Genomic DNA, 21,978 nt, shown 5'->3' with positions numbered 1-21,978 from the left:
AATAACACATCATATTCAAATCAACACAAACCTTAATTTAATTCTAAAACGATTTGTTTTAGATGTAAAAATAATGGTCATGTTTGAAAGTCATTGCTTACCTGTAATAAAGCAGGTTTGTGCTACTGATAAGGGAGTTATTACAACAGGTGAAGCAAGAGCAGCGACTACAACTCCCAAACCTCTTTGCATCTGCAGCCTGCCCTCCCCTCTCCCTGTATTGACTGATCAGTCAGGGCTGGGCGTAGCAGAGCTGATCAGAAAGTTTCACCCCGGAAGCAACAGGTAAATTACACTCAGGCAGAAGAGAGGTCATGTAAGGAAGCAGATCAGGTGCTGTAACCTTTATTCATTTCTCTCTCTCTTCAGATAGGATCCAGTGCAAACTACAAGAGAGGAACCCCCTGGGTGTGAGGAGGGCGGGAGGATGGCTGTATCAAGGGAGATTGTGTTGAACTTTCTGCTGGAGCAGGGAGGGAAGGTGAAGAACGCTGATCTGCTCAGGAAGTTCAAGCCCCTGGTAGATTCCCCTGATCCCAATGAAAAGGCCAGCAACAGGGAGCTCTTCAAGTTGTTGGTCAATAACCTGGCAGTGGTGAAGGACGAGGATGGGGTCAAGTTTGTGGTGCTGAAGAAGAAGCACTTGCATTTGGTGGCAGGGGGTGTGCCCACCGTGCCAATGGAGCAGGACAATGATCCCGGCCAGAGGAGGGCATCCCCCGAGGAAAGAGCGGGGGGAGCACAACTATTACCTACCAGCCAACAGGAGTCCAAGCAAGGGGAGGCAGCACCCAGCAGCCCAAAGAGAAGATCTTCCCAGCAGGGTGTACCTTGGATTATGGAAAACCAACAAGCAGGTGACAATATGCCCGTGTCGCAGGATGAAAGTCTGGGGGGGCGCACGCACCCTGCCATTGGGCTAAGTGAGTCCATGAGCTTGAAGGAATCTGGTTCTTCTGAGGCATCAACTGGAAGTGACGGTGAGAGAGAGTCTGTTTTTGCTATTGTGTCCCGAATGGACCATACAGGACCAGCACCCGCCCCTAAAGCCTGGGCAGATGGGCAACCCAGGGAACCCGCTCAGAAGCCTGTTATGTTGCCCCTCAGGTACCCACAGCGTTCACTTGATGATAAAGAGGGAGACCCGGGTGAGCAGAGCTCAAAGCAAGGGAGTGTTACCAATACAACCACACATTACATGGCACATCCTGCCCAACACAAGTCTCCCCATGTAAGCAGGAGACTATATGATGACACAGGTGCAAAGTCCCCCCATATCAAGAGGTCGTCCAAGGTGGTGAAAGTGAGTGAGGAGAACAAATACTCTGATGTAGTTCCTCTGGAGGCCACTGAGCATGAGTGGCTGGTGAAAGCCACCAGTGGCCGCTGGAATCACAGACTCCATGGACTTCTTCTGACAGACAGCCAATTGGCTGAGAAGAGAGACTTCATGTCTGGCTTTACTGCTCTGCACTGGGCAGCCAAGGGTGGGATCGCGGAAGTGGTTAGTACCTTAATTGAAGTGGCCAAAAAAGGTGGCACCCACCTCAATGTGAATGTGAAGTCTTATGGAGGTTACACACCACTGCATATTGCTGCTATACATGACAAGAAGGACGTTATTATCATGCTTGTAAGGGATTACAATGCTACAGTGCATATCAGAGACCATAGTGGGAAAAAGCCTTACCAGTACTTAAACAAAGGGTCATCTCTGAAAATCAGGAGTCTGCTAAATGACCCGCAGTCCAACACTGCAGAGCAAGTCATTCCCATCAAAAGGACTTCAAAGGTGGCTACATCTATATTGGGGACTACCAGTGCCTTTCTGGGAGTCCTCTCTGATGACATGCCTTTCCATGACCTGGCAAAAGGCCTGAAAAAACCTGGCCCCCTAAACAAGTTTTTCACTGCACCCACTGCGCAGAGGAAGAAATCGAAAGCAAGGGATAGCTCTGTGTCTGTCTCGTCATTTTGTGAAGAAGAGGAACAAGAGGAGCCTGTGGGGAAGCGCAGACCTGTCTCTGAGTTCTTCAACCATTAGGTCACACTTCATTTAATCTGTCCTGTATCACAAAGACTGGTGTTAACTCAACTTATTTGTGGACCAATATCAGAGACAGTACATCAGTTTCACCTTCACTTCTCCACCCTGGGAGTAGCCTTCTGAATCAATGATTCACTTAAGGCAATTAGGGTTACTGTAGCTTTTTCTTTTTTTTCCTAAGCCCTTGGCTAAAGTTTACATACATTTTATGCTGTGAGAAAGCCAGAACCTGGAATCGAAACGTTCAGTTTCAAACCCCTTTGCTGCAACCAAGGGGTTAACATGGCATTTATTCTTGGCAAAAACAACCTGTCCTCATCATTGCTGGTTATTGCAATGAACAGACTCCAGCAATCACAACGCACAGACCTCATGTTCTTTTGAAGTTTCAGCACTTTAGGGTAAAAATCAGCTCCATCGGTCTCTTGATACATTTGCCATTTCTTTCTTTCTTTTTTTTATTTTTTATTAGGAAGTTTGTTTCTGGGTCTAATTTTTTGCTATGAGATTATAGATGGTGGGTTGAAGCATACGTTTATTTCTAGATCTGTGTTAGACTGTTTGTTTATTATTTTCTAATGATTTAATAGATTGCTGTTGCTTTTTTGGGGGTTTAACCTCTTCCTCGCTTTGCACTGCAGGTGTTCTGCACGTCAACAGCTTCTGGACCCCTACTGCAGCAGTAACTGAATCATAAACAGTTATTTCACTGATTAGTGCAGGGTAAAGTGAACTGTATATTAAAATAACAGAGCTTTTGCTATTTCCAAATTAATTTGTGTAAAAGCTGAAAAAGCCCAGATAAACATTAATGCACATACTTTGAAATACTAGGAGTTATAGGGAAGCGGTTTCATATTTTCCAGCACTTGAATACTCAGACCTGTTCTCTTTTAATTGCTTAGCTAGTTCTCACAGTCACTAAATATGAGACCTGAGGATACATTGAATATGTACAGTATGGGAGATACATTTCCAAATAGCATTGTATGAACAGAGCACAACCTACTTTTCAAAACCAATACATAATCATGAACTGATGCAAACATTATTTTACAATCACAGGGTGAACACAACTATAGTTTTTTTTTACCCCCCTCTTTCAGCTTGTCCTTTTTTATGGAAACACATTGCTTCCATAAATAAGTTAGATGAAACTTTTTATTTAGAAATAAGGTTGATGTTTGATGTCAGTAAGATGGTCTGATACCTGAATTACTGCCATTAGTCTATCTCGAAAAGGCTACAGCTGGGGTGACCGCTTTAGCTTAATTACCAAGGACCAGCTCAGACAGTCCTGGTTTCATATACCCCACCTTATATTCCTACAGAGACTGAGAAACTGCACTGAACTCTATAGGGTCTAAGAGCTGCAATACTATGTGTTGTTCAGGCTGTCCCTGCTAATCCCTGTAGCCAGAACCAATTATCCTAACTCCTGCAGTGACTATTATTCTATGATCCTTCTGCAAAATGCTGGAGAGGATATTAGTCCCATTTATGTGAATGAAGCTGCAGTCTCCTCCAGCACTGGAAATACATTTTCATCAAACATTGACTAGGGACCTTAATCTTTGAATAATCAGATTTTTTTCCAATAAAGTGCAATAGCAATTATTGACAGTTAATGGTGAATAAATTCCTTATGGTACCCTGATTAAAAATATTATTTTATATGTTCTGCCTGTATTATAAATATTCAACTTTAAAAAGCGGTCACTGGAGACCAAATTAAGACATATTAACAGTATAATAGTTGCTGCTGTCATATATATTTTCTGCAGACTCTGTTCATACATGCACATGCATTTCAACACATAATAATGGGGCCAATCTAGGTGTTGTCATTGAGTCATTTGACATGTGACCCAAATAAAATTCATTTCTATTCACTTAATATACTGTTTTTAGCCCTTTAAAACATGATTTTGCACGGGCAGGACATTTTAACCCCATCACTTCCAGAGGGGCTTATAATGCAGTAATGAAATTTAACATAAAACTTGGTTAGCTTTTCCTGGAACTCAAGGCTCATTTGCAAAACGAAAACAGGTGGTTTATCAATAATTTTACTGCAGTGCTTTCAACTCCATAATACTAGTGCAATAAAGGTGTTTTTCTTTTAAACTTTCAATATCTGTATGTATAAAAATGTTCTTTTTTAAATTCCACAAAAATACCATATTTTAAAAGGTGTGACAATATATGCATGTCATGACACGTTTCATTAAAAAAAAAATATATATATATTATATATACATACATACACTGGTGAAAATGTTGGTTTGTAGTAGTAGGTATAACTGGAAATTACATTAACCTCTGAAGTGCTGGCAGGGAATGTAACAAGGCTGTGTGTGAGACAGTGGGCCAGCACTGCAGTGGGTTGATGTGCATGTTTAGTAACTGTGGCTTTGTAATAGTAACACGGTTACTATATTACCATGTCTGATTTTAGATTTTTCTTTTCTTTACAATAAAGTGAAATGAACATAAATTGATACTTGGACAGTATCTGTATTTCATTTATACCTTCTAAAAATAACAGTGGACTGTGTACACAGCAGTGTGCTAATAGTGTTTTTTTTCAGGCAATATTTCCTGCTTCAGAGGTTACATTCTAGTTTTAAGAGACTAATATGATTTTTTTGTAAAATCCAGTTCTTGATATTTCTTCATTCTTTATGGGAGACACATACTCGCTTTGGTTCGAAAGGAGAGACTTAAATTTCAACTTAACATCCTTGTCTCAATGAAAAAAGACCGGTGGGATAGCTTTGACGACTGAAAGTGTTGTTTGTGCGTCCCTATAGACAATTTGATTGGTCTGTCGGTCCGTCCGCCCCCCCACGGCTCTCCTTGACCGGTGCGCTCTAACCCACTTTTACACTCACACACCACACTCATACATCGCATGCCCACCGCCTCATACACACCAAGCCTTTAAGCCCGCTCCCCGGCGCACTCCCTTCCACCCTCTCCCCCCCACAGGCCGCTCCCCCGGCTCTCACTTCCCCGGCTCCCCCTCCCTGAGAGCGCTCCCCCGGCTCTCTCTGCCTCTCCCTTCACCGGCTCCTACCTGCAGCCAGAGGGGAGTGAGATGCGTGGCCGGGGGTTGAGATGTGTGGGGGGGGGGGAGGGAGGAGAGCAGGAGGGAGGAGAGCCCCGGGGGCAGCACGGGCAGGTGCGAGGTGAGGAACCGCAGGGGGAGTGATATATATATATATATATATATATATATATATATATATATATATATTGTACTGCACACACATGGGCGAGCTGGGGGTGTGTATATATTCCAATATACATTGACATTGACAGATATATACACATACTGTAGTGGTATACAGAGATAAAAACATATACACAGAATATATCTATGATTTTTTATATATATATATATATATATATATATATATATATATATATATATATATATATATATATATTCAAAAAAGAAATAGATGATACCGTTCTGTGGCTAACAAAATGCTTTTATTTGTGCGAACTTTCGAGATACACTGATCTCTTCTTCCGGCGATGTACAGTAACAATGAATGAAGCAAGCAAAGGGTATACTTAATTAAAAAGTGTCTCTTGGAATGTTATCTGTGCTAGTCCATCCCCCGGTGTGGATGTGTTTTATGGCTAGAGGTGTCAAAAGGTTCCTGAAAGCAAGTGATGTAAGAGTGTGTGTGTGTATCTGTGAGAAATATAAATGAATGGAGAGCCCACAGTATATACAGTGAACATGGACTAGCACAGATAACATTCCAAGAGACACCGTTTTTAAGTATACATTTTGCTTGCTTCATTCATTGTTACATCGCCGGAAGAAGAGATCAGTGTATCTCGAAAGCTCGCACAAATAAAAGCATTTCGTTAGCCACAGAACGGTATCATCTATTTATTTTTTGATTATTGAAGCTCGGCTAACACGGTACTTATCCCTCTACATATATATATATATATATATATATATATATATATATATATATATATATATATATATATATATATATATATATATATATATATATATATATATATATTAGAAACCCTGTCTTCCCATAAGAGAAGGCACAAAAGTAGCAACACTCAGATAAAGCAAACCCTGAGGAAGGTCCTGCCTAGGACGGAAACGTTGGGTTTACAGTGTGCTGTTTTGTAACTGCTAATACATGTCTTTTTGCTTTATCTGAGTGTTGCTGCTTTTGTGCCATCTCTTATGGGAAGACAGGGTTTCTATATTGATTTCTATGGAGCATGCACCTTGACTTTACATTTGTTGCTTGGAGTGCTGGCTGCTGCTTTTTGTTATATATATATATATATATATATATATATATATATATATATATATATATACACACACACATACACTAGCTGATATACCCGGCGTTGCCCGGGATGTAATTTCCCCGCTCCCCCTCTCTCCCCGCTACTACCCCTTCACAGCTGCGTTCCCCCCCTCGCGTTCACATGTCCGATTTTCCCCCCCCCCCCCCCCTTTCACAGCTCAGCAACCTTCACAGCTCCATTCCCCCCCCCCCCCCACCCCCTTTCAAAGCTCCAATTTCCCCTCCTTGGTTACGGGCTGTGACTGGGTGGGTGGGAGATATTGCCGAGGGATTACCCGGGATGTAATTTTCGCGCTCCCCCTCTCTCTCCGCTATCACCCCTTCACAGCTGCATCCCCCCCCCCCTTCGCGTTCACATGTCCGATCCCCCCCCCCTTTGACAGCTCGCCCCCCCCTTCACAGCTCCCATTTCCCCCCCTTGGTCAAGGGCCGTGACTGGGTGGGGAGGTTTGGCAGCATCACACTCTCCCCCTGATCCTGAGGATTACCCCCTGAGGAAGGTCCCGTTCAGCGGACCGAAACGTTGGATATTTGTGCAAGTTTCTTTAATACAGTTTATAGCTGCTTATACCTTCTGAGTGCTGTTGTCTCCTTACCTTTGCTGATAATGTATGTTTTATTATTTTTTATGACATAAGCACCAGGTCATTATATCACTACAGGATACAGGAGTGCCAGATATTCATGATTTGTATGTATATATATGTGTGTGTGTGTGTGTGTGTGTGTGTGTGTGTGTGTGTGTGTGTGTGTGTGTATATATATGTGTATATATATATATATATATATATATATGTGTGTGTGTGTATATATATATATATATATATATGTATATATATATATATATATATATATGTGTGTGTGTGTATATATATATGTATATACAATAAAGAATATCACTTGTGAGCACATTCACATGTCTTAGACAGGTCTGCACCCCTGCCTTTCAACCATTCTCACCTCGCATACAGTGCTCCCACTGCAGCAAGGGATTCTGGGAGATAACATGCAAATGAGCGCACAATGTGTCACCTTTTGCCTGGAATATCCATTCACATGGAGCCCATTTAAGCTGATGTATCGCCATTCACACAGCTTTTAAACACAGCATGGGACTAGCAAAGCAAGTTTAAACCACTCACAGACATGTTTCAACCTTGATGGGTATCATCAGTGTGAGGTTGGTATAAACTTGCTTTGAAATATTTCTAGGCTGGTTAGGTTTACCATACATTTTAAGTTATGGTGGGTGAAAAAGGCGACAGAAAACCTCCAGGGTTGCAGACCTGTCTAAGACATGTGAATGCGCTCACAAGTGGTAACAAGTGGTTATTGGCTATATGCTAACGGTGGAGGTTTTCTGTAAGGTAGCAGGGGCTTTACAGAGTCCGAAAGGCATTAGAGTTCCCCAGAGAGTGGGAGATGCTATGGAGTGAGCTTTTAACCATTTAAATGTGGGAGGGGGTGAGCTTCAACAAGATAGGAAGCGCCACCTTCCATTCAGTTAAGACCAGCTGAACAAGAATTTTAAAACATACAGGACACCTGCAAGCTCATATTAAACCCCCAAATTAACCACAACATATATATAAGTCTCACGGTGTAGTGCTACTGAGCATGGCAATATATATTTAAAACCAGAGACAGAACATGAAACACAGACAGAGCTCAGTGCACATCCAGTGAAACTTATACACGGTACAGTGCCTAAATATATATGTATAGATATCTATTAAATAAAATGGTCTTTTAGTTTATTTTTGGGATTTAATATGAGCTTGCAGGTGTCCGTATGTATACAGCTAAAATCTTCACCAAGTTTGATCTTCGAGGAGCGTACAATTTGGTCCACATTGACCCAGGTGACGAGTGGAAGATGGCTTTCCGAACCCGCTATGGGCATTACAAATACCTGGTAATTACCATATGGCTACCCTGCTACCTTACAGCATCTAATTATCGACGTTCTCCAGGAGTTACTGGACCAATTCATAGTGGCATACCTGGATGTTATCCTAATCTTTTCAGATAACATCTTGGATCACCAGAATTGTCCTGGAGTGTCTCAGAAAGCACAACTTGTACATCAAATTAGAAAAGTGGGATATGAAAACACCAGCATGCAATTTCTCACCTATGTCATTTCCCCTCGGAAATGAGGAGCCTTTGGCTATAAAAGCTGCATTCTCTGAGTGAAGACATTTAGTTGGGGGGGCTAATCATCTGGTTATCATCGTTATGGATCCCAGGAACTTAGAATTCACACGATCAGTGAAAAGACTGTCTGTCCAATAAGCCAGGTGGGCAAGATTTCAGTTCCACATTTCATACCACCCCATTTCCAAGAAAGGGAAGGCTGCCGCATTGTCTCGGTTTTTTCTTTATCCTTATTCAGGTATGGTGCAGGAAGAGACTATTCTACAAAAATAAAAATCTGGGCATCACATTTTCCACCGATCTCCTTGCACAAATTAAGGGAGCTTATTCCAATGATTCTTTTCTTAACAAACCTCCACGGGATGCTGAACTACGTGACGGTCTGTGGAACAGTAAGGACCGTCTGTTCATCTCTAAGGAAGTAAGATTAGAAGTGCTCCAATTAATGCATGACTCCTGGCCCACTGGTCAACAAGGTGTTGTCAAGACACAGGAACTGTTATCCCGCTCTTTTTGGTAGCCCAAACTATCACAAGAAATTAAAGACTATCTCCTCTCCTGTGAGACCTGTGCTTGGACCAAAATTCCCCGAGCATCCTCTGTGGGTTTGCTGCAGCCTCTTCTGATCCCTACTCCATGTCAATAGATTTTATTGTTTAACTACCCAGATCAAGTAGGAATTATACCATTCTCGTAGTAGTGAATCGGCTGACGGAGATGGCCCACTTCACTGCCAAGTTGATCTTAAGAGAGGTGTTCCATCTTTATGGGCTCTGGATGAGATCATATCTGATAGAGGGGTGCAGTTCACTTCAAGATTTTGGACTAATCACTGTCTTGTTTGCTATCTTCAGGATCACTGGGCTGACTTTTTACCTCTAGCAAAGTTCTCTTACAATAACTCATATGATTGCTCAACACAGCTAAGCCCCTTTCCAAATTTTTGATTTCCACCAACTTTTATTACTCGCTTTCCGACTTCTGGTTCCATTCCGGCAGTCAAAGAGAAACTTGAGGTCCTACGAGACGTCCAGAAGACCCTTCAAGTGACATTGTGTGAGGTCCAATACAAGAAAGCAGCAGACCAACACCACAGACCTTACCCAAGGTTTCTCATTGGGGATAAGGTCTGACTTTGAACTAGTCCAGATTTCAGCACTGGTAAAATCTGTGTCCTTCACATTGGAACTCCCGAGTCCATTAAAGTACACCCCGTATTTCACACCGGTTTTAGTGAAGCTCAGAGAGAATCCTTTTCCTGGATGCAGCCTTCCCCCTTCTGACCCAGTCCTGGTTCATTTTGCAGAAAATTTGGGACTCCAGGTTGCACTGAGGAAAACTCCAATATCTGGTCCTCTGGGTGGGCTATGGTCCGAGGAGAGGTCCTGGGAACCAGAAGATTTTGTTCATGCTCCACGATTGGTCAGTGCCTTCCACTGAAGATATCTGGCCTAAAGAATGATTGACCGGAAAACGCTCTTGAGAGGGGGGAGTAATGTCAGGGTCATCCTGATGCCTGGTCTGCAGTTCCCTTACACCTACACAGGGAAAGCTACTGTACTGCTCCTGTTCTGACTGGATCCCCCTCTGTGTCCCTCTCACTCTGAAATCAGATCCTCTGTGACTGCCTTTATAAACTACCTGTTCCTGCAGCCAGATGCCTGTTTATACTGGTTCCTACTGCACCAGCTACATTTCCTGCTTCTTGCTGTGCCTTGTCCTTGTGCCCTACTCCCGTGCCCCAGTCCTGTTCCCAGTGTTCCAGTCCTGTCCCTGCTTCTTTGCTGCCTGTAACTGACTGCTGCTAGTGACCCTGACAATGCCTCTCCATTGCCTGCCTCCGACTGCTGCTAGTTACCCCGACGCTGCCTCCTTGCTTCCTGCTTCCGAAATTGCCTGTGACCGGTTTATGCCTTCTCTTACTCATCACTGTTCCGGCCACTGGGATTCACTCTTGCCGTAGCTCTCCCTCGTGACACCCCCATCTCTCCTCTCCTTCCTCCCTCTCAGTCCCCTCTCCATTACTCCCACCTCATTCTCTCCCTTATGCCTCCACACCACTCTCCCTCACTCTCCCACCTCTCACTCATGCCCCCACCTTTCCCTCACACCCCCACCTCTCCCTCACACCCCCACCTCTCTCCCTCATGCCACCACCTCTCTCTCCCTCATGCCACCACCTCTCTCCCTCACGCCCCCCACCTCTCTCCCTCATGCCCCCACCTCTCTCTCTCTCATGCCCCCACCTCTCTCTCTCTCATGCCCCCACCTCTCTCTCTCTCTCATGCCCCCACCTCTCTCTCCCTCATGCCCCCACCTCTCTCTCCCTCACGCTCCCACCTCTCTCCCTCATGCCCCCGCCTCTCTCTCCCTCATGCCCCTGCCTCTCTCTCCCTCATGCCCCCGCCTCTCTCTCCCTCATGCCCCTGCCTCTCTCTCCCTCACACCCCCGCCTCTCTCCCCCTCACACCCCCACGTCTCTCTATCTCACGCCCCCACCTCTCTCTCCCTCACGCCCCACCTCTCTCTCCCTCACGCCCCCACCTTTCTCTCCCCCACTTCTCCCCTCCCTCCCCAATACACATAATAACCCCCCTCCCCAATACAAATAATAACTTCACCTCCCCAATAAACAACCCCTACAAATAATAATACCCACTCCTCCCATACACATAATAAAATACACATAATAATACACATAACACACACCTCATACAGGAGGCCTCTGGTGCCGCGCTGATCAGTTGGGCCCGACTTTTGGGATTGGGGCTCACATGGGAGAGAGGTCTGCTGCAGGGAGAAGAGCTGGCTGGCCGGCCGGGCCCCCCACAGCCGCTGGGCCTAGCTCTCCACCTCTTGGTGGTCCTAACTATGATTGGTCGTTCACTCTTTTCTTCTTCTACTTCCTCATATATTTAGCTTAGTAAACAGGGACCAAAGACTCTGCAAGTAAATATTGATATCTCTTTGGTTTGTGGAAGCAATATAAGATATTATATTGTGACGGATTGCGGGTGGATATTACTCATTTGTGGGACCCTGCGGGTAGCTGTGTGTATTAACCCGTCACATATACAAGTAATGTGCTCACAGCTGTGCCGTTCGCCACACCGCCCTTCCTCTATGTATCACTTGGGCTGCACGGACAAAGTTCTCTTTAATGCAAAGTCAGTTAAACACATTTTTTTAGTACATTAAATTTATTGACGGCACACCTAAACTGGTGGAAAATAGTACTACGTGTATAAATAAAAAAATTAAAAAAATTACTATTTGTTTTCTTTATTCCATCTGATTCTATATTTTGCAGCTGGTTTTAGGTGACTTGGCTTTTGGCCTAAGTGACAAAAGCTGAAACACCAGGGCTAACTTAACTGACCCTGATGTGATGGGAGGGGGTAACCAGGCTACAGTATATAATAAAGGTCAAACCCGTTTGGTTACTCCTGCTCAGAGTATAAGGGTCCAAGAGAGTTAGCTCTTGGACCCAGTAACATTGTATTATTGCATTGTACGCTCTGTAATAAAACCAGTTTTTGTGTTTTTTCCCTTTCCGGGCATTCAGTCAAGCAGGAATTTCTAGTGTATGGTTTCAAGGTTTTTTTTGCAGAGGAACCGTTGACAGACTGTGACTAGGAGGTTGGGGTCCAGAGTTACCGGGTCCCCAATAAATGTACCCGGGAATCATGCCTGATTCTCGGATACATGTAGGCACATAGTCCCAGTAATACATCCCCGTGAAAACATATGCACAACTCACCATTAGGGTACCCTGCTTCAGCATAGCCCAGAAAGGAGAATGAGGCACATGGATAAATATGTATTCCTGTAGCTGAGGGGGTCCCAAGGTTAAGAGGGGTATCCCAGATAGTGCCAAGGTGACCTACAACCAGTATATGGTTTGTGAGTGCCCACCCAAATATAAGATTGAGGGGACTCTGAGAGTCCAAACTGAGTCACAGGGAAAGTGTGTGGGGAAATAAGGCAGACAGAAATAAAGAGACAACAGCTTTCCTTTTCTGTTCCCTGTACCTCAAGACTCAGAGTGTATTAAAATATACTTTAATGTATTGTAATATGTTTTTACATTCAGAACCCATGTCAAAACAGGCAGCCCTTGCAAACCCATAGGCTCCGGTATGTCTGCTGGACATCGGAGTTCAAAGCAGCCAGAGGAGGCCCAGAGGTGCGAAAAGCATGTGGGTAGCGGGGAAAGGCGGAGTACTAGGTCCGGAGATCAATGGCAGTGCTCCGGGATGCCACTTGTTCTGCCAGACCTAGGGGCGTCTGCCCAGCAGGTGGCATTGGGATAATTGGGGGAGATCTTGCAGGCTTGCGCATGTCCCTTAGCTATTTCAAATTTCCCACTGACCCGGCTTTTCTACCCGGCTTGGCTCTGATTGGCTAATTAAGAAAGTTCCCACGAGCTGATTGGCTGTCCACTCTGCTTCTATTTTATGACTGAAGCAGAGAATACTATAAGAAGCCATGAGCTAATCACATGGGGTTTATACCCTTGAGTCAGAGCCGAAAGAGCGCAGGCAGGCTTTTGAAAGAGGCTTTCTTTATAATAGCAAAGCAACCGGCTTCAATTTCATACCTGAAAAGTCTGCCCGCCAGAGACTAAAAGTCCAGCATTTTGAGCCCAAGTTTTCAGAATCGAACGTAGCGGTCGCGGCTGGGATCTATGCTGATTTGAGTTCCAGGAGATTTGGGCTGACTCGTGGTCAGGAGGGACCAAGTTCTCAGAAGACAACGTAGCAGTGGCGTATGGAATTTTATGCCGCTTTGGGTTCCAGGAGATTCCGGGCCAAGTCCTGGTGAGGGTAAAACTCTCCCATAGAGTTCCCTGCACCTAGGAAAGTCTAGTTTTCAGCCCCAGCCCCAAAGTAAGTGTGTATTTTCGTCTGTATTTTGTGTTTCATTGTGTGTAAGCAAATTTATGCCGAATAAATGACAATTTATTTCATTGCCTTCTTTTGCTCAATGAATGATCCCGGTAAGAAGGTGTGAGTAACCTGGTCTCCTGTGACACCTGATACTATGGAACCAGGTGGTCAACCATGGTTAAGGGTCCAGCTGCCTATCAGATGAGATGCACGAGTCTTAGCATGTTCCCATGAAAGAGAGCTCATAGCCACAACAAACGGAGCAGTATAACATTTATCTCGACTACATTTCACAATTTCAACCAGACTGACCTATTCCGAAAGCAGTGGCGTGCAATGTAATTTTGTACTGTCGCCTAAAAGCATCGTAAACATGAACTACACATCATGATTGTCACTCAAGAATGCAGAAGCATAAGCGTTGAAGCTTGTTAAATCCCACCTGGAGAACATGTAAGAAATAAATGGAATCCTGAGGTTACTCATCACGCTGTCATGCATCTGACGATGAGCTTTAAACTTGTGCAGCCTCTTGGTATTCCAGTTTGACATGTGTTCTTTGGGTTTCCCAACAGCTGTCACACAGATTGAAAATCAACCAGCCCCTTGTCAGAAAGTCTCTTCCAGTTAAAATATCTTCTGAACACATCACTAACTCCGAAAATGACACATCTATGTAACTGGCTTCCTTCACTCAAGCTTAAAGTGAAAATGAATCTCATTTTGTGCTGTGTTAAATAATGTCTTTTTTTTTCACTACGTCCTGTACAAGACGTTCTTAGCAGCACTCCTTCCAAAAAATATTCGTGAACCAGTTAAAGCTCTTTGGACTTCATTTAGGACATGTTTTTTTAAATCATATTTAGGGTATAAAAACAAAAAGGGAATAGTGCCATATTTATTAAGCAGTGTTCGCAACACCTTTTCGACGCTTGAAGACACCTTAAGTCCCTAAGATGTACAGTAAGGGACCTTCCAGAGCCATATGGAGTCTTATGGCAGAACAATGCTTAGTAAATATGTGGGGCCACAGTCTTTTGTAAAACCCCTGATTTCAAAAGAAAGTGAAATTATAACTTTGTAAATTAAAAAGTAGGGGTAATGTGTACTAACTGGTGGACCCTCACTTTAACCACCTCTTATCAGATATGTATTGTGCTACACTTATCGGTTTAGCTAATGATAGCATCATAATTATGATACAAACACCCGTTACAGTCTCTATAGCATTTGGTTACCATGCAAATATTACAACTTTAAAGTGTATTTAAATATACTGAATTTTTATATGAATACCTACATTTAACATACAACTGCCTTAAGTTGGTCCTGGTTAGGCCTGCCCATTTAAGAACATCTGGTAAGCTGCCTACACATCTATAGGGGTCATTGCCCTCTGCAATTCTGTGTGTCCTGCCTTATTTTCACACTTGTTTAGGGTTATGCCAAAATACACAGAGGTGCCATAGTGGTATTGCACCTCCATCCCGCATTACCCAACATTGATTTGAATGTGTTATTGCAAGATCACGATAAGCCGCATTGCATGTCAGTGAATCTTTTCCAACGTGGCTACTACAACTTGCCACATTGTCAATAGTGGTGCAGACGGCAGACATTTTGCTTGCATTCGTCAAACACAAATCACTAGCAGTAATGTCGCCAGATTTCACAAACTATTGTAATCTCTGTAGGTCCGTGTTCCAGAAACTTCTTAGTTATATGCAAATTACCCAAATGAGATCAGCCCAATAAAGCAGCAATTCAAAAAGTACCATGGCAAGAGAAGGTTTTGGAAGGGAAACTTCTTTGGGCACACCTACCACATGAGCAAAATTGCCTGGAAGTAAATGGAGTTGATGAAGGTGGAAGTCACTGGTGATGGAAGTGACGTCACTGCTGGCAGAAAAGGCCGTCAGTGTTGCCAGCTTCCATCAGGAGGAGTTACCGGTGAGAAGGAAGGCAACGCTGGACACACACACACACTTCTTGTGCCCCGGCTCCCCCGAGATCTCCTCCTTGGCGGCTGGGAGATGTGACGGGACTGCGAGATCCATCAGCCATGTCCCCGCAGCTCTGGGGGGGAGGAGAGGTGGCCACAGTGCGGGACTCATACAGCTCTGGTAACGAGGATGAGGAAGGTGGCAGGTCGGTGTCTGGTTGGTCGGCGGCGCTGGATCCCCTGAAGCACACCTGTATGCTAACCTCATGCCGGGGCCATTGGGAGATGCAGAACCCGGCCTCATGCCCCGCAGGGACTTAATGACCATCTTCTGCCTGCACTGGGCCGCTTGGAGAGCCTGCACCCCCCCCAGCCCAGCCACACTTGGAGAGACTGCACGTCCCCCTCCACCCCGCCCCCTACAACCACACTTGGCAAATGCTGTGTGCAAGTCCCCCCACAACCACACTTGGGAAACATTGAGCACACACCCCCATCCACAGCCACACTTGGGAGACAGCCCCAGACACACACACATGCAGAAACATACAGACACACAAACACATACACTGAATCATACAAAGACACACACATACACACTCATATAGACACTCTCACAGAGACTCTCACAGACACTCTCACACACGTGGAGTCTAACACATACGGAGTCTCACACATACGAAGTATCACACATGGAGTTACACCCACACACACGGAGAGTCACTCACAAACACAGAGTCACACACAGAGTCACACACACACGGTGTCACACATGGTGTCACACACACACATGTAATCACACACACGTAATCACACACACGTGGAGTCACACACTAGGAATTAAGTTAGTATAAATATAGCAGCACAAATAGCTAAAACAAGGGGTGTGCCGAGCACCCACGTTCTAAGTCAAACTTCTTTGCGTTTTGTCACTGAAATTGTGTTTTGATTTTTAATTAAAAACATCACCATCACAAATACAATTTCTGTGAGAAAAGACAAAGAAGTTTCACTTAGAATGTGCGTGCTCTGCACACACACCCTTTTTTTTCACTGAGACGTTTGTCCCGATTAATCATTTTGACTGGTATGTACAGGCTGGTATGAGAAGCAGGACATGCTGCTCAATAAACATAATTTTGCAAGCAGTGGAGCAAATATTTCCAACGCAAGAGTAAACTTGGAAAAAAAAAGTAAAATAATAATTAACTTTTTTTTGCATGCATGTAAATGATAACATATAAGCAAAGAAGTGGCCTATAACACCTAGTTTAGTAGTGCAGTACCCACTCCACCCTGCAGTACGGGAGGAGTAAAAAGATTTTTGGTAATGTACTAAAGTCTGCCATCTGCAAAACCAGGGTCAAACTGGGGCACATAATCTGCAGCTGTTGTATCAAAGAAAAAAATCCTATTCCCATTGTCATCCCCAAAAATTATTTTCTTTGGGGCGGTTGGTGCAGATTATTTCCCCCAGTTTTGCAGCCAAACATATTTTTATCTTGTTTGTAACTGTTACATATGCCCATAACACTCCGTATGTTCATATAACGTACAGTACCATGTATTATCAACATAACTCTGTGCCCATACTTGAAAATGAGAGGAAACGCTCAATGTATTATTTCCTGGTGGAACCCCCCTTTATTTTACCTCAGATTATATAGTTTATCACTGAGGTGGGAGCCTGAGTTCTATGGGTTACTGTTTAATTCTTATAGTGTGTGGTGCATGTTATGTGAGACTGTAGGGACTGGACACAACATAGGCATAATGAATTATAACAAGATTTATATACTAATATAGCTATAATTTGTGGTGTTACATATTTTATATGAATCAGTACGGTGACTCTTAATCTCAGAATCACTCCATACACATATATACTTAAACAAACTATACCAACAGTGCGAACAAATAAATAATAACTTTTATCTCTGTCCAGACTCCCAATCATGGGGATACCGAAGGAGACCGTCTGTCCACTCCAGGACGACCCCCACAGCTGTCCAGCTTAATGAAGAGATGTATGGAGCAGGAAAATAGCCCTATGGAGATGCGGGGTAAGAGCAGCTTGCAGACCCGCCTCCCATGTGGGGCCAGCGGCTGCAAATGCAGCAGCCCACGGATAGAGTACTGGTAACTCCCAATGGTCCGTCCCCTCAGCTGCTTCCAGCTGTGTGTTCCCCAGGAGGGGTGAATGACACACTTCCTGCGCGACCGCGATCGAAAATGTAAACAAGGGATAGGATGATCGATATCAGCGCTGCTCCGGTGGATATCAGACTCACCAGGTAAGGTAAAAACAATTTATTGAAACTACATAAAACGGATACTAGGGAACATAACAAAAAGGCCTTTTTGTTATGTTCCCTAGTATCCGTTTTATGTAGTTTCAATAAATTGTTTTTACCTTACCTGGTGAGTCTGATATCCACCGGAGCAGCGCATATATCGATCATCCTATCCCTTGTTCCCAATCATGGGGTACTGGCCTGTAGATCCTGGTGTGCTAGCACAATCGTTGGAGCTCATAAACTGTGTGTGTGTTGCAGGCCTGGAGCTTCACAAAGAATAAACTGTGATGGCAATATAACTGCAGTTTATATCCTTTGTGGGTTAGCTCACCCACTCCAACCTTGTGTAATTCCTGCATAGCTGGGCTCCCTAATCTCTTGCTGTAGTAGCATCTCTCTACCTGCTTCCCTCTGCACTGTCCTGGTCTCTGCTGGGCCCTGCTGCATGCACTGTCCAGTGGGGCAACTCTCTCTCTCTCTCTTTCCTCTCGCTCTCTCTTTCCTCTCTCTCTCCTCTCTCTCTCTCTCTTTCCTCTCTCTTTCCTCTCTCTCTCTCTCTCTCTCTCTTTCCTCTCTCTCTCTCTCTCTCTCTCTCTCTCTTTCCTCTCTCTCTCTTTCCCTCTCTCTCTCTTTCCCTCTCTCTCTTTTTCCCTCTCTCTCTTTCCCTCTCTCTCTCTTTCCCTCTCTCTTCAGCTGCTTCCATAGAGGGGGGAGCCGCACTCCTCCGCGCTGACGCTGCGTGCACGATCGGGAGGCGAGGGTTGGCGGCACACTGACGTCACTGGGCCAATAGCCCGCGAAGCGCCAACATCAACGTCCCGGCGCCATGACGTTGACGCTGCTTCGCTCTGATTGGAGATTTTCAGCCGACAGCATGCTCAGAAATAGGTTCTGCTGTCGGCTGAAAATCCCTGTGCCTCAGCATGCCTGCAGATGCTCGCGGGAGCCCCCTCTCAAGACATCCTCATCGAGGATGACGGGGCTCATCGCGGAGCGTCCGCACGGCTCAGTGCTGACTGTCCTTCTATGGACTCAGCCTTAGGGGTCCAGCATGGACACCCTCACCTCCCTTTCTAACTGTCACCAACTGGCTAAGCACAGTCACATGGTCCAGTGGAATGTAATTCTTAAAGGGGCCATGTCCTGTGCTGATAGCCGACACAGGGGGTTACACTGGTAAAACATTTTATTATACTAATATATCATTCAAAACATAACGCTATGGTGCTCTGTTGTCTTTCTTGACTAATTCCGAACAGATGCCACTTGTGTGACCTTAATGGTCATGACTTCTTATAATAACTTTTGTTATTTCTTTTCATGAGCTGTAGATTGTTCCATGAGTGAAGGTGTTGATATTAGAAAGGACACGGTATTCAGTAATTAAACAGACCTCAGGTTAAAGTTTCAGTTCATGTCCTGGGCCCCTTGAATAACATGCAATAAAACGCTGCACTAAATATAACGAAACATTGCCATATTTTTTTATTTATAAAGGAGAGGTCAAAAATGGCTACCGATAATTACAGCTGCTGACCGCAATATCAACTTTAAACTGTAAAAGTATGCGCTAGGGAGCAGCTGGGCAGGTGCAATGCAAAATCAACATTACATGCATAGCGGTGTATAATCTTATTTATATAGTGGGACCTATAGGCACAGTATTTTTCAGAAATAATATACAATACAGTATAATGGAAAACAGAATACAAATAGGGATACGTGAATTAAATCTAAGAGGCTAGCATGATGCTATAAACTCTGAAGCAAAAACTTTGACTTGAAGTTTATCAAATCGAAGCTTCTAGAATAAACCCCTAAGAGTGAGCACTGTTAGGTGTGAATTCCTTCCTAGAAGACCCTACAACCAAGTGGTGTGTTGGGAAAACTCTAGAAACAATAGGAGCACATTATAAAGGTGTGTAGAGATGTATATAGAGGAGTACAGAGCACAGCTAGAAGGCTAAGAAAGTGCATCTGGAATGCATAATGTAGTTGCATTAGGGAGATATTAATATGTATTGAATTTACAGCATGTTTTTGTACCTTTACGTTTAATTATTTCTAAGAAAAAACTGTAAGAGGCAAAAGGTGTATAGAGATTACCTGCATAATTATAAATAGCTCTATGTTCATTTTGGAAGGTGAAAAAGGGTACATTCATTTTCCCTTGAACATGAACTGCTGTTTTAATTAGTAGAAGGACTCTTGCTAAAGCCAATTCAAACAGGATGCGGATTGCAGTTAAAACCTAGGCCAATAAATTCCAACAGAGTGAAGTCATTTCTGATATAAATAATGGAGCTCACTATGTATCTTAAGGTCAGCAAAAGTGGTTCTTCAAATAAATCTGCTCTGTTAAATATGATTTAATTAATAGGATATAGATCCACCTTCAAAGGCTGATGATGGCTGACTAAACATTCTTTAGCCTATAACTGAATACACGTGGTTCCAATATAAATGATTGAGTGGAGAAATTTCTACAACCTTGTGATTAAAAAAAAAAAGTCTTCTGTTTCAGATGTTTGCCCATGCTCTTCATCAAATTAAACGTTACTCTGCACACGTTTTAAAAACCTAACCATGGAATTCTAGTGTCTGGAATGTGCATTTTAGAAATGGAATCTTTGTTAGAATGAATACTGAATGGTAAAATGTCACATTTCCAGTTTAACAATCCCTTAAAGGAAAGTCGAGGCTAGACACCCCTAATATTGGAAATCTAAACAAATCAAAAAGCTTGTAGATTTAAGCCTGTAGGCTGAGGCTCTTCAACTTGCGGCCGGCAGGCGAAATGCAACCTGTGAGGGTCTCCGAGCAGCCTGCAGACCATCTGCTCTTGCTAATTTCATACAAGTTGTTCAAGCAGCTAAGTATAATATTTCACACCTAAATTAACTTCAAAGCTAATATAATGAAACTATATTGTGCAGATGTTATAAATCAAAGTATTCAGACTTATTCTTTTTTTTTCTTCTTTTAATAATATAATGAGATTTAAATATATATTGAATTAAACCGCTATACCCTTCTGGTCCCTCCATTTCTAAATGTTTTCTGATCCAGGCGCTTTGGAAAACAGTTTGGAGATGTTTATGGGTACGCTAGTCAAAACAGCAATGACAATTAGTGTAGAAAGAATGAATCTGTGCAACTGCAATACGAGAGCATGACATCTGGCTGCATACTAGATTTATAGAATAGGTGTAGTGCAGTTTCCCCCACCCTATGGGAGATAGGGTGGCTACTGTGTGTGTGGTATGGTACCTGTGGCTCACAGGAGGCCTGAACCTCCGCTGCTGGGAGCCTGGGGTGTACCTGATCTATGTCGGATAACCCCGTCACAGGACCCAATGCAATAATACGCACACTGATATAGATAACAGTTTACTACATGCAGATAATAATAGAAATAACAATGTAACAACCACACCAAATAGGCCACACACAGCTGTAACCCCACAGTGCCCTCCAACACAATGTCCACACCCTGATGAGATGTACCCCCTGAAGTACCGAGGTGCCCCAGGACACCCAACCACCCTGGTGTCCACAAGAATCAACTGACCCAATGTGTGCGACAGCGCTGCCCATAACTAAATGTGATTTGTTGGTGCACTTGGAGATGTAGTGATATCTGCACCAACTGAAGACAAGAGGGACCATCCGGTCCCACGCCGTCGTCGTCAGCGATGAGTCCGCCTCCACGTGGCGTGGTACCAGCTGTAGGGTCCCACCTTAACAGTCTCTTTATTCGTTGGTGGTCTGGTCCCAGACCACAGGCCGTATCTGCTGCCGCTGCTCCCTTACTGTGTCAGTGACACTAAGGAGGTAATAGGGCAGTGTCCCTGTCTAAGGGCCTCTCCCTGTAGCAGCAACAACCTATACAGGGGAGTCGCGGCCTAGCTCGGGCCTATGGGGGTCTCTGGCCTAGTGCAGGGGCCACAGACATCATGCACACACACCCTACTCTCTCCTTGTCCCAGCTCCGACTTGTGTGCTCCTCAGCGCGCCAAATGTAACAACTGCAGTCCTCTGTGAATCCTGCAGCCCTATTGGCTGTATCTCCCCATCGAACTAGAAGCCCCTGGGGCTGCTGGGGGTTGTAGTTCCCCTGCGGGACTTATATGTAATGGCTGCCCCTGCTCCTGCTCTCTGCACATGCACGAAGCCTTCTCCTAATGGCCACCGCAATTTGGAGCTCATTGCGCATGCGCAAGCCGTCTGCACATGCGCGCACATATTCAAGATGGGGTGTCCCTGCGAAGGGAGCTGCCGG

The 21,978-nt window shown here is 44.2% G+C and overlaps 1 protein-coding gene across 1 annotated transcript; it reads left to right on the top strand.

The window, feature by feature from the left end:
* Window positions 1-284: 284 nt before the first annotated feature.
* On the top strand, window positions 285-4,550 carry SOWAHA (sosondowah ankyrin repeat domain family member A). The gene has a single exon (XM_075601101.1). It carries the CDS (start codon window positions 428-430, stop codon window positions 2,042-2,044), a length of 1,617 nt encoding a protein of 538 aa, XP_075457216.1. The 5' UTR covers window positions 285-427; the 3' UTR covers window positions 2,045-4,550.
* Window positions 4,551-21,978: the final 17,428 nt, after the last annotated feature.

This window comes from Ascaphus truei, chromosome 5 (assembly GCF_040206685.1).
Source record: "Ascaphus truei isolate aAscTru1 chromosome 5, aAscTru1.hap1, whole genome shotgun sequence".
Lineage (NCBI taxonomy): Eukaryota > Metazoa > Chordata > Amphibia > Anura > Ascaphidae > Ascaphus > Ascaphus truei.
This window is presented reverse-complemented; position numbering and strand designations above follow the sequence as displayed.